Source organism: Felis catus, chromosome D3, assembly GCF_018350175.1.
Source record: "Felis catus isolate Fca126 chromosome D3, F.catus_Fca126_mat1.0, whole genome shotgun sequence".
Classification (NCBI taxonomy): Eukaryota; Metazoa; Chordata; class Mammalia; order Carnivora; family Felidae; genus Felis; species Felis catus.
In genome coordinates this window covers 80,973,934-80,992,601 of record NC_058379.1, presented here as the reverse complement: position 1 = coordinate 80,992,601, position 18,668 = coordinate 80,973,934, and the positions used below count along the sequence as shown (strand labels likewise).

Here is an 18,668-nt window from a genome sequence, read left to right as displayed (position 1 = left end):
TCAGCAGAACTAATTGTTCTTTTTTGCTTTTAGGACAAGCTGCTGCAGGCAAAGAAAGAAATTGAAAAGCACTCTATTAACGATAAACAGGTATGATCAGTCTTCATGATGCATTTTCTGTACTAATCAACACAGTCGTATAGAGGGAAAAAAGGGTTATTTCAACTGAGAATGGTTCATTGAAAGCATGTAGGATTTTTTTTTTTTTTTTGATTAAAATACCTGTCAGACTGTTTTTTAAAAAGGCCAAATTGTTTGAATTGTCTTCAGGTTATCACAAAAAAACGTTATAGACGTTGACATATACTCACAAATGACCAAATAACGTTTTTCTAGAAAATGATTTTGTTTCAATTATTTATTTAAGTTAACTTCATACAAACACTTAAGAAGAAAGGAGTATTAAAATTTTTTTGGCTGTGGAATTTTGGGATAAATAAAAATGGTGTGTGTGTGTATCTTTCGGTATAAAACATGACAACAAGTTATACGGCACTCACCACCCAGCTTAAGTAATGAGACTTATCGGGGCCCCTGAACCCCCCTTTGGTGAGCCCATATCAGCTGAATCCTCTGGTCTCATTCCTAGAGGCAGCCTCCAACCTGACTTTCGTGTTGATGAGTCCTTCGCTTTTCTTCCTAATTTGACTGTATGTGCACGTGACCCTAAATAGTACACTGTTTACTTCTCTTCGTTTTGAATTTTATGGCATCGCTCTTATTTTTTTGTCAGCCTTATTAAAGCACAATTCACTTGCCATTCAATTCACCGATTTAAAGTGTACAATTCAGGGGCGCCTGGGTGGCTCAGTCGGTTGAGCGTCCGACTTCAGCTCAGGTCACGATCTCACGGTCCGTGAGTTCGAGCCCCGCATCGGGCTCTGGGCTGATGGCTCAGAGACTGGAGCCTGCTTCCGATTCTGTGTCTCCCTCTCTCTCTGCCCCTCCCCCGTTCATGCTCTATCTCTCTCTGTCTCAAAAATAATAAAACATTAAAAAAGTTTAAAAAAATAAATAAATAAAGTGTACAATTCAGTGGTGTTTAGCGTATCCACAGTGTTGCACAAACGTCATGAGAGTCAATTTTAGAACTTTCTCATCATCCCGTGAAGCCCGCACCTAGTCACTCCCCACTTCTCCCAGCCCGCTCTCCCCACCCCTGCCCTGGGCAATTACTGGTCTACTTTCTGTCTCTGTTAGATTTGGAGGACATCATTCTGTATGCATTTTTGTGCAACTTGATTTCTTCACTAGATACTGTTTTTTCAAATTTCCTCCATGTGGCCACATAAAGCAGTAGTCCACTCATTTTTTTTTTACCGCTCTGCAGCATTTTCCTAAAAATATGTACACTGCCTTTTGTTCATCAGTTCTGCTGGTGGTAGCTATCTCATTTCCAGTTTTTTGGTTAGTTTTATTTCTTGCCATTACTAAAGTTTTTCTCCATGTCTCTGTGTGCTTGCCCAAGAGTGGACCGTGCTGGGAAATGGCATCGTGGACTAATGGCGTGCGTGTGCATTTCAGCAGCTTCGCCCACCAGCAATGCCCGGTGGTTCTCGTTGTTCGCATCCTTGCCAGCGCTTGGTCCTGGCACGCTCTCTAATTTTTGCCTTTCAGATGGGTATTAGATGGTATTTCACTGTAGTTTTGACCGCCTCTTTTTCTCCCTCCAAAATATGTTAGAGACCTTTCCGTGTCAATAAAAATAAATCAGCCTCATTGTTTTCACGGCTGTGGCGCGATCTCGGGCGCCCCACGGTGTGTTTAGTTCCCTGTACAGGGTTGCATGTCTTTGGCTCTGGTACTCTGTGCTGCAGGTGGAAATTGTCATGCACGCCTCCTTGCGCACATATGTGAGATTTTCTCTACTCCTGTGGCCTCCGATCGTGCCTGTGAACATGGAAAGCAGGCAGCTTTGCAAAGCTTCCAGTTTTTGTTTTGTTTTGTTTTCGTATTCGTGTAAATTCTGATAGAGGAAGAAATATCCTCTAAAACCAAGGAGCTTGAATGCTCCCGGCTGAAGGCCAGGCCCGAGGTCAGCACCGTCTCTGTGCCCCGGACTTTTTCTCCGTGGCTCCTGCCCCCACTTCGTCTGTCAGAAGCTTTAGGGCATGTGACAGGTTCCTGACATCTACATCAGGGAAGGGAAGATCGTCAGGGCCGGGGTGGCACGAGGGAGCTCCGTCCTCCTGCTGACACAGAGTGGGTTTGTTGTATGGCTTAGCGTAAGCAGTGCCCGTGGAGTGGATGCTCTTTTCCTGGTGATTTGTTGACCCTTTTTTTCCCTAAAATTTTGCTGGCCTGTGACGTAGCTTCTATTTATAGTAAATGATCTAATACTGTATAAAAAGACTTGTGTAAAAATCCCGTGATTATAGGGATATAAAACCCAAGGGCAACGCTTCTGGAGTATTCTCGGTTACATTTGTGTTTCCTTTTCTTAGGAATTTAGATCATCTGGATAGGGTTCCTTCCTGCATCAAATAAGACTTGCCTCCTGGTGCAGCAGATTCTAAGGTGGTGTCCTTTCATGTCGTGGCTTTATTCTTCACGTTGTGTCTTCCTAGAGCTAGAAGGGATCTTTGGCGTCACCAGCTTCTGATCCCTTTGCTTGAAGGTGAGGCCACTGCAGGCTCCCCAGGTTCTGCTCAGCCAGTGAACGAAGGGGCCGCCCGCCTTGGGCCCGCAGCTGCCTGTGGGTGCACGTGGTGACGCGTCTGTGCCCTCGTTCTGTCTGCCCCGTGGCGTGGCGGCCAGTGTCAACAGAGAGGAACTCATGGAAATACCGAGAAGTCAAGAAATGCCTTTCTGCTTCTCTCGGTGACCCCCCTTGGAACGTAGAACATTCCTGTGTCAGAGGCTAAGCTCTGGCTTTGAAAACATTATCCAAAAAAGGAAACTAAAACAATAGCTCATTGTCGGTACCCATTAGTATTCTTAACTGCTGTTTTACAAATTTCTATCAAAGTAAGTAAGCACTGAAATATGTGCTTTCCCCCCCCCCCCTTTCCTTCTTCCCTTCCTTCCCTCCTTCCTTTCCAAAGACTAATTGTTTTCCGTGGTAAGCATGGGCTGGCCTCTTCCTGCCGTCTCTCTGGGCTGTGAACCTCTGGGCATGGCCAGGTTTGTCCTGGGTGAGCTCTGGGTGGGTTTCCCTTAGTGACTCCTTGTCTAGAGAATCTGTGAGTGACGGGTCACAAGCTCCCACAGGCCCAGAGCGACCCTTGGCCTTGAAGGATAAAGTCACCTGGCTCAGCCTCTGAGGAGGGACCCGAACTGAGGTCCCAGGCCTTGGTGAATAGGTATGGTGTGCGTATCTCTGTATTCTGCCCGCTGACAGGGAACCCTAGGAGGGCAGTCACAGCTCTGGTATGGCTCCAACAGGAGTCTTTGTGTAAGCTTATTTATTAGATTTATTGTTTTTATTTTTAACAACCTAAGGTGTTAACTTGAGATACGATTTATGTACAGTTTATTTTTCATGTGAATTATGTTTTCAGCGACCTGAGATGTAATTTATGTACCGTAAACCACACCCACCGAAGGGGTACAGGGCGCGCTTGGGTGGCTTAGTCGGCTCTCAGCTCAGGGCTTGATCTCAGGGGCGTGAGTTTTAAGCCCTGCATTAGGCTCCATGCTGCATGTGAAGCCTACTTAAAAAAACAAAAAACTAAAAATAAATAAAAAAGAGTACAGTTTGATGGCTTTTGACAGATATATACGCATGTGAAACCACCACTGAAATGGACACAGAACGTGTCCATATCTCTAGGGTTCCCTTTGCCTCTTAGCTGTCCGGGCCTCTCTCCACATCTGGCTGCAGGTGATCTCAGACCTGCTTTCTGTCACTATAGATCAGTGGCATTCCAAGAGGAGCTTTTTACATTTCATTTCCTTTCTGTTTCCGGCTTTACTGAGGTATAATTGACAAAAACTGAATGTATTTAAGGTGTATCATGTGATGATTTGATACACATTTACGCTGTGAAATGTTTACCGCCTCAAGGTGGCTGACACATCCATCACCTCACATAGTTATTGTGTGTGTGTGACTATGTGAGTTGAGAACACGGAAGATCCACTCTCTTAGCCAGTTTCAAGCAGACAATGCGGTGTTCGGAACAGGAGTCACCACACCGTACGTGAGATTTCCAGAACTTACTTATTTTATGCCTAAAAATCTGTACTTTGGCCGACATTTCTTAACACATGTTTTTGAGTTTGTGCAAGAGTTTTTTGTGAAAATGGCCCAGAAAATTAAGCTCTCCTGTTGCACCATCAGCGGATTTCTGACACTACAATTGTGCATAGAAAACTAGACTCCCTAGTTATTGGAGACAATTGCCTTTACTTTAAAAAAATTCTTTAAAAAATAGTTTTAGACACCTGCATGGCTTTGATCATTTTTGTGTCCTCTTTCTAACAGGTGGTGCTTTGTATATCAGTTGACGTATCTCAAGACTACAGCCAAGTAGAGAATGTCATAAAACAAGTAAGGGGCCGGGTTAACCGGAAAGAATTCACTTGCCTTTCTATTGGTTCTTACTGTTTTAGTGTGCAGTGTGGAGCTGTTAAATCATCTCTGTAGGTTTAATGGTTTTATAGATTGTATTTATTGGCATTGATCTGCTACGACGTGATTCTTCTCTTTCTTACTGCCTGCTCTCATAAATTTTTCCAGGCACAGGAAAAACTGGGCCCAGTAGACATGCTTGTGAACTGTGCAGGAATGTCGCTTTCGGGAAAATTTGAAGACCTTGAAGTTAGCACTTTTGAAGTAAGTAGACATTTGTGTTTTTCGCTGGTTGAGTAGGCCATATGCTAGAAGTAGAACGGGGCCACAGGCGAAGGCTTTACCGACAGCATAGATAAAATGCATTCAGGATTAATAGAAGTTTTAGAAGGCGAGGGGAGGGTTCGACAAGGTTTTGGTTCCAGCGCCGTGACCATCCAGCGTTAAGAGTTCAGACGGGTCTCTGGACCGTGGCTTCCCGAGCTGTAACACGGGGGTGACCCCTCCAAGCGGACACACATCACTGTGACGACTCACCGAGCTACTCCCTTTAAGAGAGGTCTCTGCAAGCCAAGGGCTGCTGGGTTTTCATCTCAAGCGTCAGGGTTTGGTAAGCCAAAAAAGCTCATGAGCAGACCCTTTTGAGTTCTGAAATCAAGACGAAAAGACCATGCATCATGTTTCTGTTTAAACTTTTAAACAAGTTTTCCAGGGAACTTGTCTTAGTAATCTATGTCAGCGCTAAATAAATGGACATCAGTTTTGAAATCTTTCTTAAGTACAAGACAGTCTTTTAGGGGCGCCTGGGTGGCTGAGTCAGTTAATTGTCTGACTTCGGCTCAGCTTGTGATCTCCCGGTTTGTGGGTTCGAACCCTGAGTCCGGCTGTGTGCTGACAGCTCAGAGCCCGGAGCCTGCTTCGGATTCTGTGTCTCCCTCTCTCTCTCTGTCCCTCCCCTCCCCCTCAAAAATAAATAAACATTAAAAAAATTTTTAAAACAGGTTTTTAGTTGACGTCCTATCACCTGTCTTTTTCTTCACGTTCCATTAGCCTTTACTGCTGTAGTGGATTTTGAACGCTTTACCCCGCGAAGGTAAATGCCATCCCCCTTTTGTGGAGAAGGAGACTGCGGGCCTAGTAGTTGAGATGCCTTGCTTCTGGTGGCCTGTGGGAAGGCGTGTGGCCTGTGTGATACAAAGTCCAGTCAGAGGAGAGTCCAGACGTAGCTGTAAGCAGAGGGCACCTGATCTGGGGCTGGAGTGTGTTAAGGCTCCTTTATCCACTCGGCCTAAATAAGGCAGTTGTCTTGACCTGCACGCCTTTACCGTAAGTAATCAGAGGGGGATTTTGAAGATGATTTCAACAGCTAGATAAAGAATCAGTTGGGGAAACTAGTGGTCGTATTCGTCTCGGTGTGACGTGCTGAGGGGGCCAGCAAGAAAGGGGTCGGGTGTGTATGAGCGTGAGTGAATGTATGAGAGTGTGTGAGTGTGTGTGAGAGAGAGAGATTGAGAGAGAGGGAGGCTAACGGAGGGGGAATCCACAGACCCACCCTGACTGAGCACGGAGGGCGAACTCAAGGAACTGACCAGGAGCCCTTTACAGGGCAGAGGGGTGGGGAGTCAGCTCTTGGAGCGATGTGGAGTGGAGCAGGGGCCAGAACCGCTAGGGCCTAACGGCCACCACGGGGAGTTTGGATTTTAGTCCAAAACCTTTTGAAGGGGCTTAAGGTCAGCTGGGTGGTGGTGTGATCTGCGTTTCGGTTGTTAGAGGTGCTTTCTGCCTGCTGCATCAGGGGGGAAGGTAGTTGAGGCAGGGGGCGGTGATGGGGAACCTCGGAGTGAGGGGTGGGGGACGGAGATCAGCACGTGGTTGGCGGGGGGAGGCGTGGGCAGCTGATAGCGGGTGTCGGAAGCGGTCTCAGCCCAGTGAGAACCAGACTTTTATTTATTTATTTATTTACTTTTAACGTTTTATGTATTTTTGAGACAGAGGGAGACAGAGCATGAGCAGGGGAGGGACAGAAAGAGAGGGAGACACAGAATCCGAAGCAGCCTCCAGGCTCCGAGCTGTCAGCACAGAGCCCGACGCGGGGCTCGAACGCACGAACCGCGAGATCATGACCTGAGCCGAAGTCGGATGCTTAACCGACTGAGCCGCTCAGGCGCCCCGGGAACCAGACTTTTAAAAAGAGAGGACTGTTAACCCAAAGCCTGTTGCCTCTATCGGTGACCAGGCCTCCCCCCCAACCCCGTGTTCATGGCCCGCTCTAGAAGGGCCCTCTTCCCGGCTGCCCTGAATGCCGGCAGCAGGCCAACGTACTCTGGGGAGCGTCCCCCTCCCAGGCCGGTATCTGCCCCTCGGCTGTCCCCCTTCTCCGTCTCCGTCCCTTGCCGTGTCGTGGTCACATCTGGATGTGTGCTCATCGTGGGTAAGTCCTGTTGGAACGCCCACTGCCAGGCTTGATGCATTTTCTGAAGATAAGAGTTCATTTCTATTTAAAATCAATTCGCTTTCATTTTTTTTTATTTGATTGTTTTGTTTTGTTTTGATGATCTGTTTGTTTGCTTGGTTGGTTTTAGCTTTACTGAGACCCACAGGGTTCTCAGGCACAGAAGTTGCCTGCACAGGATAGAACTCATCGCTGGGGGGGTCTTAGCACGTGCTGTATGATTCCCCGGGGACAGGACTTTGGGAAATTTGCCTGGTTCCTCTGGACTTTGGCCCAGGTGCCTTTTGCCCTTGCTGATTTTGTTTTGTGCCTTTTCACTATCATAAATCTTAGTCACGGGTATGATCAGGGGCAGAGTTCCGTGAGGTTGTCCGTGAATCACCGAAACTGGTGGTGGTCCCGGGGAACTTCTTTTAATTTTCCTTTTTAATGGTTTTCTTTGTGGATCCTTGGAGCTATATTTTGTTTTATCTACCTGTGGATTTTAAGGATAATTATTGTCAGCTTTTGATTGGGGTTACATTGAGTCTGTAGATCCACATGGGGATAATTGACATTGTAACAATAACCGAGTATTCTAACCTGTGAACGTAGTCTATATCTCCCATTTATTTACATTTTCTTTTGCGTCTCAGCAGTGTTTTGTAGGTTTCAATGTATGGGTCTTACACATCGTTTTTCAGCATTTCCTGTTTTTTGATGCTAGTGTAAATGGCATTTTTCATGTCAGTTTCTGAGTGTTCATTGCGAATGAAGGTAGAGAAATCCAATTGATATTTATGTATTGATCTTGCAGTCTTGCTGAAGTCAGTTATTGATTCTAGTGCTCACTGGATTTTCTTCGTTCAAGACCATGTCATCTGCAACAATTTTACTTTTTCTGTTCCCATCTGGATACCCTTATTGTACGGCTAGAACATCCCGTACAGAATAGAAGTTGTGAGAGCAGACATACTTGTGGTGTTCCTGATCTTGGGAGAAAACTTTTGTTTTGTTTTGTTTTTTAATCATTAAGTATGATGTTTTCTGTAGTTCTGTGTTGCTTTGTTTAGGTAGATGTCTTTTATCAAGTTGAGAAAGTTCTTTTCTATTCCTAGCTTGCTGAGAGTGTTTATAAGGAATGGAGGTTGAATTTTGGCAGGTGTTTTTTCTGCATCTATTGGGAGGATCACAGAATTCTGTTTTTAGTTTGTTAATATGGTGAATTACACTGATTAATTTCCCATGTAAAACCAGCTTGCATTCCTGGGGTAGACCCAGTTGTAGTTTTTTTCTGATTTTTTTGTAAAAGTATTGCTGACCTCTTAGCATAAGTGGGGGAGTATTCCTGCCTATTCACTTTTCTGGAAGAATTTGTGTAGGATTGATATTAACCTTCTTTAAATGTTTGGTAGAATTTACCACGGAAGCCTAAGGTTTTCTTTGTGGGAAGATTTCTAACTTTAATTCAATTTCTTTAATAAATGTAGGGCTACATCTATATCTTCTTATCTATTTCTTTTGAGTGACTTTGGTAGCTTGTGTCTTTCAAGGAATTGGTCCATTTCATCTAAGTTATTGAATTGATTGGCACAGAGTTATTCATCACATTCCATTATTGTCCTTTTAATATCTTTAGATAAGCACCTGACTTTTCATTTCAGCTCAGGTCATGATCTCGTGGTTCATGGGTTTGAGCCCCACATTGGGCTCTGTGCTGGTAGTACAGAGCCTACTTGGGGTTCTCTCTCCCTCTGTCTGCCCCTCCCTGGCCTCTCAAAATAGATAAATAAACTTAGAGTTTGTAGTGATGTCATCCCCCTCATTCTTGAGATTGATAATTTGTGTCCTTTATCTTTCTTGACCAGCATGGCTAGAGATTTTTCAGTTTTATTGATCTTCTTAATAACCAGCTTTAGGCTTTGTTAATTTTCTATTTTCTATTTCATTTATTTTTTCTGTTTTCTATTTCATTTATTTCCTTCTTTTATTTTTAATATTTTTTTCTGCATGCTTTTGGTTTAATTTGCTCTTATATGTATGTATGTATGTGTGTGTGTATATATATATATATTTTTTTTTTTTTTTTGAGAGAGAAAGAGAGAGAGCACAAAGGGGGAGGGGCAGAGAGAGAGGGAGACACAGAATCCAAAGCAGGCCCCAGGCTCTGAGCTGTCAGCCCAGAGCCTGACGTGGGACTTGAACTCACAAGCTGCGAGATCATGACCTGAGCCAAAGTCAGATGCTTAACCAACTGAGTCACCCAGGCGCCCCTAGTTTCTCTGCTCCTTGCTTCTAGCATTCAGCTTTCCACTAAGTTTGTTATCACTCGCCATGCTGATTTTCAGCTTCCAAAATGTTATTTTCTTTCCTGTTGTCTGTGCTCTGTGGGTTCTTGCCTTTACAAAAATTTATCTTTTTATTGAGATTTTAGTTAGGTCTCTAGAAGGGAGCTGAAGTGAACACTTGGGTTTAGTGTGCCATCTTTTCGGGGTGCTTTTTAAGAGCATTTTTGTTATCAAGACAATATAATGATATTAAAAGACATTTTGGGAAAAGTGGGAATCCCAGAATCCTAACACAATCATTTACAGTGTTCTGGAGTTCCTTGGGTTTGCACCTATGCACGTGTACTTTTGTGTAATATTTGAATTAGTTACAGTCACAGTGTAAATATAGTATGCAATGAAGTGTTTGGTTTCACATGGTGATAGATCTAGTATTTTTAGAGGACTTTAAATATAGAAACATTTCTTAATATTTTATTTATCTTGAGAGAGAGAGAGAGAGCACCCATGCACGAGCAGGGGAGTGGCAGAGAGAGAGGGAGAGAGAAGATCCCCAGCAGGCTCCACTCTGTCATCACAGAGTCTGACACGGGGCTCGATCTCATGAAATGAGACCATGACCTGAGCCGAAATCAAGGGTCAGCCTCTTAACCAACTGAGCCACCCAGGCGCCCCTTAATATAGAAACAATTTAATGCCAGCACTTTCAGATTTCCAAGTTAAAATGTAAGGTTTTTGAGAGTTGCCAGGATGAAAGGAAGATACACTCTCGGCACCTCCGTAAGTTCTTACCCATCATGATACAAGAGCCAGCGCTGACCGAGCACGTGACGGTGGGTCAGAGGCTATGCCTTGACTCGTGTTTCCTCTTTCAATGCTTGCAACAACCCTGTGGCTAGTACCTGCACTAGCCCTGTGTTCAGCTGCAGAAATAAGTAGTGCCTGACTCTCTTGTTCGTCATCAAATAGGTAGTAACCACAGTCCTTGCCGTTAACCACGTCCTAGTCTCTTTGTGATGTTTCCGTAGCTTAGAACTAAACAGGGCCAGAGATCCTCGGGGGCTTTTTCCTAAAACTGTTTTTCAGAAAGTATTGCTTGCAGTACACAGCATACTTTGGATAAGGAGAAGACTAATCCTGACCGGTTTTCAGTGAAGACATCACTGCCGTCACGAGGAGAATAAGAGACTAGACTGACGTACGCTTGAGAGGGCAGGTCATGGGCACCGGGGCTCATTTACAGCATCACTGCATCGTTCATTCCCTCGACACATCCCTTGGGCTCCCAGTCACTTGGGCTCCACTGGCCCTCGGATCCGGAGAGCAGACAACTGCCATGGAGTGCAGCCCTGAGGCTCTGACCTTGCTCACTCCTCACGTGGCCCTTTGTTCCCGGCAGAGACTAATGAGCGTCAACTACCTGGGCAGCGTGTACCCCAGCCGAGCAGTGATCACCACCATGAAGGAGCGTCGTGTCGGCCGGATAGTCTTTGTCTCGTCCCAGGCAGGACAGCTGGGATTATTCGGTTTTACGGCCTACTCTTCGTCCAAGTTTGCCATCAGGGGACTGGCTGAAGCTTTGCAGATGGAGGTAAACACTGTATTCAGTTTCACAGTTTTTATCTTCCAGCTCGGCAGTGGATGTTCCCCTTTGGTTTGCAGCTGCTTGACACGCGTTGTCGTATCACGTTAGACATTTGTAGACGTGACGTTAGCGAAAGGGCATCGGCTCAGCCCTTGAATTCTGCAGGTAACATTTTTCATCGCATAAGGACTCTACTGGGGATAGAAGCAAAAGGGCTGGGAGGTGTTTCTCTCGCTTAATTTAACACGCAGAATACTACTTTATATTTACTCTGTATTTTTCAGTCTAATACCATGTGAGCCTGCGATTCTCTAGAGGTGTTTCTTTAACGAAAAGATCTCTGCTTTAAGACCGAGTGATGAAATTAGCACGTGTTTGAGGGAAAAGCTTGAATCAGCTCCTGTCTAGCTCTCAGCTGTGAGACAAATCATTTAACTGGGTCTGTTTCCTTTTCTGTAAAACAAGAGGGTTGGATTAAAAATATCGTTTGGCTCTCCTGAGACTTATACTTTAGTATCTTAAAGAAATCTTGATGAAAGCGAATGCTTTTTATTTTCACAGTTAAGAGAACGTGTTGTGAAAGAGGGTGTGGTTAGCATTAGCATCGAAATAAATGCTTGTCATGATGTGACAACTTTCACACAACCTCAGCTGTGGGAAGCCGACTGCCGCATTGTTGTCCAATGGGGACGCTTAGAAAGTACCACACATATCTATCCCAAATCACACACTGAAAAGGCAAGGTAAAATTCTTTCTATTGTAACTTGCACTGAAATGTAACACTACATCGTGATGTTAAAAGCCCGGAAGAAAATTCATTTTGGCCAACCTTCTCATGGTAGGAGTGTGTGTGACCTGGGGATCCTGTTTAATAATTTAGGTTAGGGGTTGGCAACTTTTTTCTGTAAAGGGCCAGATTGTAGGCATTTTAGCCTTCAAGGGCTGGATGGTGTCTGTCGCGACTACTCAAGTCTACTGTGAGAGCAGGAAAACAACCATGTGCAAAAGTAAATGAACAGAGATAGCTGTGTTCTGATAAAACTTTATTTGCAAAAAGAGGTAGAGGGCCAGATTTGTCCCACAGGCCATAGTTGGCTGACCGCTGATTTATAAAATCCCCGGAAGAGCCCTTGATGGTGTGTGACAGAGCACCACATTGCCCAGCATCACAGTACAGATGAGTTGTCCAATCAATGACAGAATCCTCATGAGCCACTTAGAGACTGGTAGACTGTGCCATTCTCATCGAAAAGGAACCAGTCCCAAATTTCATTTTCATCAACTTGCTCAATACTCATAATCAATAAGGGCACCTGGGTGGCTCAGTCGGTTAAGCCTCGGACTTTGGTTCAGGTCATGATCTCACAGTTTATGAGTTCGAGCCCCACATCGGGCTCTGTGCTGACAGCTCAGGGCCTGGAGCCTGCTTCAGATTCTCCATCTCCCTCTCTCTCTGCCCCTCCCCTGCTCATGCTCTCTTTCTCTCTCAAAAATAAAGATTAAAAAAATACTCATAATCAATAATAGCTCTTTATAATATGTTTAGCCAATAGGACACGTAAGGCTGTGAAATTTCAAACAAGAATGCCAGCATTTCTTTTGAAATTCTTACTTGGAAAGTCCCTTTGCAAATAACCATTTATTTGTTTTTATTAAAATGTTTATTTTGAAAGAGAGCAAGAGTGAGCACGCACATCCGTGCACATGAGCAGGGGAGGGGCAGAGAAAGAGAATCCCAAGCAGGCTCTGCATTGTTGGCACAGAGCCCAATACGGGACTCACCAACCGTGAGATCATGACCTGAGCTGAAATCGAGAGTCAGGTGCTTCGCCAACTGAGCCGCCCAGGCACGCTTATAAAAGTTTTGGGAAATCTGTGAGGTGGATGTCGTTTTGCCACCTGATAGATACCAACTCTGAGTTATGGTAGTTCATGGAGTTGCTGAAAGCCACTTTGTTACTTTGTAACAAAAGCAGTAACAACGTCTTGGCTTTCTGGTTCCCTGGGCAGATGATGTGTCTATAATTCAGGTCAGAAGTTACCTGATGGATCCGGCCTTAGACATCTGGTAAGTGAAGGGCTGTTTTGGAAATGAAAAATCTGCTTATTAGGGCTTTTTGTCCCTAAGCCTTGTACATGGTAGGACAGACATGTTACTAAAGAAGAGGAAAAGGAAAGTGAGTTGCTAATACAGACAGAGTCCCCAAAGCCTCTTTGTGACAAATGTGATTCACACGCTGCAGGAAGCTTGCCTGGACTTGAAAGTCAGCTTGACTCCTGTCCATATTCAGACTCCATGAAAGATGTGCCCACGGAAGCACGGAATAAGATAAACACGTGCCGTGAAAAGTAGGCTTAGAGGGGAATAAATTCAATAATCAAAATCCAGTTTGTTCATAGTAGACCTACGTCAGAACAGTTGTTTCCCTGCAAACTTACAGTGTGGTGTTTTGGAAACCTGGATACTTCAGTCTGTTTTGCCATCGTGGTTGTGTTTTCTGTGAATGAAACAGACCTCATAGAATTGCTCAGACTAGAAGTACTTTGTGATGATCTTTTTCGGATTAATTTTTTTTTTAATTTTTTTTTTTTTTAACGTTTATTTATTTTTGAGACAGAGTCAGAGCATGAACAGGGGAGGGTCAGAGAGAGAGGGAGACACAGAATCTGACGCAGGCTCCAGGCTCCGAGCGGCCAGCACAGAGCCCGGTGCGGGGCTCGAACTCATGAGCTGTGAGATCATGACCTGAGCCGAAGTCGGGCGCTCAACCGACTGAGCCACCCAGTTGCCCCGGTTTAACTAACTCTTAAGTCTTCCTGTCCACCTCACCCTTTGCCCGCCAAACTAAAGTAGGACCCTAGCCATGCTTTGTGCATAATAAAACATTTGTTGCACCTTTTGGTGTTCCTTTTTTTTTTTTTAACTCCTTTTTTTTAGGGACAAATATATGATTTAAAGATTCTAAAAGTTAGTCTTTTTGGAAAGCCAACTTCTGCTGGGTTATGGCCAAAGATGTGGTAGCAGAGACCAAGTCAAAGAAAAACAGCCTTTGTGCTTCCCTCCTTCCGGTCATGCTCCCCTCCCCCTAAGGCCATCTTGCCCCACAGCCTTGAAAAGTACGCTTAGGTGAAATTCTGGAGCTTCTCAGACACAGCTCTGCTCCTCCCTCCAGGACCCCCGCCCCCCTCGCCCCGTCTTCATTTCGATGGAATTAGGAACCACACATTGTAGGCGGGATGATTTTGGTAGTCAGTTCTTGAGCAGACGGTTGTCTTTCTGATTGAAATGGAGACCAGGGGAAGGAAGAGCATGACGAAAAGCATGGAGGTGGGCAGAGCAGGAGAAAAGAGGATGGCCAGTCAGCAGGGACAAGGAGAAACACACGGCCACAAGGTGAGCAGAGGAGTCAGCTAGTGAAGTCTGGGCTTGTAAATTCCTAGAGACAGGGGTGATCTCTAGGAGTCGGCATCGTCTGAGCAAGAGCAAGTGAAGCCACATCAGCCCCCTTTCGTTTTCTGCCGGGGCTGTGGGACTAGTTGATTAAAGGAAAGTGTGGATGGAGTATAGCGTACTTAGATGTTACCGGTTATTTGACCAAGAGTTTCCAGAGACGGGCCGCGCCACGAGGGCAGGGGCTCTCTCGAGTTGTTGACGTCCACGTCTTCATTCACAGAACAATACGGGACTCATTCAGTAAGTATCCCTTGGATGAGTAAATACAACAACGAAGGGACTAGCCGCTGGAGGAACCCAACCACAGACTGAGAGCGTCATGTGACTTCAAGACTACCAGCACCCCAAACTGCTGCTTCCGGGGCTGGCTTCTTCCAACCCCGACGATCTGTGTCTACGCCAGGAGAAAGCTGTTCTGAAAAGCTGTCTCAGGCGTTTGGTAGCTCAGCCATAACCTTGAACTTGAGAAACACTGCTCTGACACACTGTCTTACATTTGCTTGTGCGCCGCGGTCCTTACGCATTTCAGGGGGAGGGGGCACAGGAGCGTTAGAGAAACGTCTGAGTCGAGTCTGCTTCAGGCCTTCTGTGGGCCAGTTGCCACGCACCGGCTTTTTTGGTGGTGTTTTTGTCTGGTCTGTGCACAGCAGAGGGCAAGGCCATGGGAGACAGTTTTTGAAGTCACTATCTCAAAAACAAGTGGAAGAGAAATTGCTTGCTCATCAACCTCACTGGCTGGCCCGAATCCAGAGCTATTTCTGAGCACGGCTGGGCCTTGAAGCTGCATGCCCCGTGGAGGCCGAGTGAACGGGCTGTCTCACGCCCTGAGTGCAGTGGCAATGAACCAACAAAGACATCACCCTTTGCTATTGTGCTGTTCAGCATGGCTGGCCAGGATCTAATGCTTCTCCCGACCCCGACAGCTCCTCCCACAGGCTTCAGAACTGTGCCCGGCAGAGGGACCCAGGGAGAATAAGGGCTGTGTGAACAGACGGGACCCTGGGGTGCTCTAAGGGGCTGTTGCCTGAGGACACGCTATTGGCACTTTTCAACCTCCTTAAGATGCACAGTGGTCTACGTACCCCCAGCTGTCTGTCTGCTTTTAACTTCCCGAGGTAGCGTCCTGGGGCTAAGCAGCCATCCAAGAGCAAATAAAAATCGGGGGACAGAAATTTGGATGGTGTGAACTATCACCCTTAGAGCCACTAAGAATCAGGGCCAGATGAGAGTGTGGAGCAGGGCCACTGAAGTGCAGGATCTTTGGGAAGGGTATGTCCTGGCCGACTCGCTCGCGGGAGAATCTTCTGGAATTGCTGGGGGTGTATTTCTGAGTGGAGGCGTGGAGGCCTTGTAGTGAGGCAAGGAAGCCTCGAAGCCTCGGAACCTGTTTGAGGAACCTGTTTGAAGCTGGGAAGGGGTTTCTGCATATAAATAAGGGTGAGGTCGTCTTTCCTGGAGTTGCTTGGCTTGTCTGACCTGGCTGTTGGTTTCTTCTGTGGGGGAGGGTACAAGTGACTCCTGACTCCCTGTTGGGCAGGGGCTGGTGGCTTAGGAAGTTCCCGACCAGGCAGACTTCTCAGGGGATCCGTGTAGTTCTAGGCCTGGCTCTGAAGAGCATAGGAAAAGGGTTTTGACTGATCTTAACGCATTCTGTAGACGAAATCAAGAGCTTCAGAAGCGGCTGTGAAGGAAGCCAGGTTTGCAGTCGCAGAGACCGGTCCCATGGTCCTGCACACAGTGCTGAGTGGTGTCCCGGTGGGGGGGGGGGGGGGGCGGGGAGCAGGCAGGAAAGGAGACCTCCCTTTAGCTGTCCACCTTCCTCCTGGACGGCTCCTGGGGCCTTGCCTGCTCAGTGGGGGTGGGCAACACTCAGAAGGAGGTGAATCTCTGCCAGCTGTTTTTGGGAGTAGAGGTTGTCGGGGTGAACCCTGTGCCTTTATTTCCAAATGATCTTCATGGAGAGGAGTTTTCCTGACCCAGTCGGTGCTGGTTCTCCACCCAGAGCCACATTCTGCCTTGGGAAAATCAGGGCAGGATTCACGACGTTTGCCTGGTGGCCGGTGCAGGTGGCTAAGGGTCGATGCGGAATTGGACCTTGTTTACTGAAGGGGCACATGTTGTTTCCGAAATGCAGGTGAAGCCATATAACGTCTACGTCACAGTGGCCTACCCTCCCGACACAGACACCCCTGGGTTTGCGGAAGAAAACAAAACAAAGGTAAGTATTCCTCTGTGTCTGTTTCGAGCCTTTAATGTTGTATATCTTCCTTTTTCAGTTTTCTGACTTTCCACCCCTCAGCCTGGAGTCATTTTCATCATTCAGAAAATTGCGTTCTTTACAATTGATGTGCAAGGTAGAGGCCTCTGAACTTTCCAGAACTCTCATGTGGAGTCTTAGAGAACACAGCCCATATTTTCCAAGGCCATGAGTTTTGCTAATAATCTTCAAAGGCTTACTTAATTAACAAGGTATTATCTTCACGAATACAGCCTGCATTTTTAGCAAATGAGAGGATACTCTTTAGAAATAATATCCTCTCCTCTGGACTTAAACACCTGGTTGCCGGGGCACCTCAGACTTAGCGTTTCAAAAACAGAATGTTTGATTCCCTCTCATTGCCCCCTCATTGCTTTTCATCTCCTTGGTAACCGAGAAGCCAGCCTTGGTTCTTCCTCCCACACCACACGTCTTGACCCGCGCACTTCCTCCTGGCTCTACTCTCAGAACTGGTCCTGAATTGGCCCATTTTTTTTCGGACCGCAACTGTCAGTACCATCCTCGTAATGGTAGCTGCTGGTATTTTTGCCCGAACTGCTCTTCATAATCTTCAAACTGGTGTGCCTGCTTCTGCCCCTCTTTTGACCCCCTGTCTGTTCTTCATATAGTGACCAGTGATCCTTTTAAACTGTAAGTCAGGTCTTGTCATTCCCCTGTTCAAACACCTCTTCTGCAAGGAAGAAAAAAAAAAGCCAAAAACAAAACCAGAAAAACCCTTCTTAAACAGCACGGTTTAATAGAATGCTCTAGAATGGAAATGTTCTGTGTCTGCCTTCTCCAATCTGGTAGTCCCATTGTGGCTGTTGAACACTTGAATGCGGCTAGTGGGACCCCCCCCCCCCGCCATCATAAAACTGAATTTTTAATTTTGACTCCTTTAAAGTTAGTATTAAAACGCACATGTCGGTCTTGTCATGTGTTAGTATGGCCCCAGTGGCTCCCATTATGCCTAGAGTAGAATCCAAAGGTCTTTTCTTTTAAAAAAATTTTTTTTAATATTTATTCATTTTTGAGAGACAGAGAACACGAGTGGGGGAAGGGCAGAGAGAGAGAGGGAGATACAGAATCCGAAGCAGGCTCCAGGCTCTGAGCTGTCAGCACAGAGCCCTATGTGAGATCGTGACCTGAGCCAAAGTCAGCAGCTTAACCGACTGAGCCACCCGGGTGCCCCGAATCCAAAGGTGTTGCAGCTCATTGGGTTTTGCACTATGTGGACCTTGGCCACCTGTCCACAGTGGTGTCTCCTGTTGCCCTCAGCCCTACCAGAACCCCCCATCTGTTCTTTGAGCTTGCCCAGGCTGTCCTCACCTGTGGGCTTTGTTTACTCTTGCTCCCCTCTCTCTCTGGATGTTCAGATGGCTTCATCCCTTGTTTCTTTCTATCTCTGTACAGACATCACCCTGAGAGGACTTCCCTGACCCTCTGTCTCTCAAACGTCAGTCCCTTGGAACACTCACCATCCTTTCCTCTGGCTTTGCTTTTCTCTATGATGCTTATCAGCACTGGACATTTACATCACACACAATGACAGACTGAGCTGAATGCAAGCTTTGCACGTTGTTCAAAGGAACTTCTTTCTTCCTTGCCTTGATGCATTGTAGGCTTCCTCCGAGCACATGAATCAAGTGGAGAAGAAAGGAATCGACCAGAACTTAACTACCTTGAATGGGCGTTGATTGGTTTTCTTTTCCTTCGTAGTAATGCTTTAGTAAGTGCGAGTTTCTGCAGCATAAAAATTGGCACTTATGCTCCATAGACTGTGTATTTGCGAAAAGATGTGTATGATTTAGAACATTTTTTTCCCTATTCACTTCTTTTTGAGTCTGCCTCTTAAAATTACAACTATTTCAAAGAAGTAAATGTAAGCCAAACGCCCTGTCTTAGAATGAGCAGGGGCCCGCTAAGCGGATTTGTAACATTTGGTAAGCAGTCTTTTCTGTTTGAAGCCAAAGCTGACAAAAAGTGGTGATTTCCCTGGGAAGATCTGATTTTGATGTTAAGTTGGTTTTTTTCCCTCTGGTGTAGTGTTGAGCCAACTTTGGATAAATGAAATTCTATGTCGATGTGTGAGCCCTGCAGGGGGCGCCATAGTGCTTTTCAGTCTACTGTGTGTGTGGC

At 46.0% G+C, this 18,668-nt stretch overlaps 1 protein-coding gene and 1 long non-coding RNA gene across 6 annotated transcripts in view; both read left to right on the top strand.

The window, feature by feature from the left end:
* KDSR (3-ketodihydrosphingosine reductase) overlaps window positions 1-18,668 on the top strand; it is a 39,606-nt gene that overhangs the window by 7,497 nt on the left and 13,441 nt on the right. For 3 of the 5 annotated variants that reach the window (XM_045041070.1, XM_045041069.1, XM_023242075.2), the window contains exons 3-7: window positions 34-90; window positions 4,427-4,492; window positions 4,682-4,777; window positions 10,632-10,823; window positions 16,407-16,490. In XM_045041070.1, the coding sequence (XP_044897005.1) occupies window positions 34-90; window positions 4,427-4,492; window positions 4,682-4,777; window positions 10,632-10,823; window positions 16,407-16,490 (495 nt within the window). Of the gene's footprint in view, window positions 1-33; window positions 91-4,426; window positions 4,493-4,681; window positions 4,778-5,493; window positions 5,840-10,631; window positions 10,824-16,406; window positions 16,491-18,668 lie in introns of those variants that run through there. The other 2 variants (XM_045041072.1, XM_045041073.1) reach the window with 2 other exon arrangements.
* On the top strand, window positions 10,830-11,317 carry LOC123381088. Its single transcript, XR_006587591.1, has 2 exons — window positions 10,830-10,982; window positions 11,102-11,317. It is a non-coding gene; the product is annotated as an uncharacterized LOC123381088 (long non-coding RNA).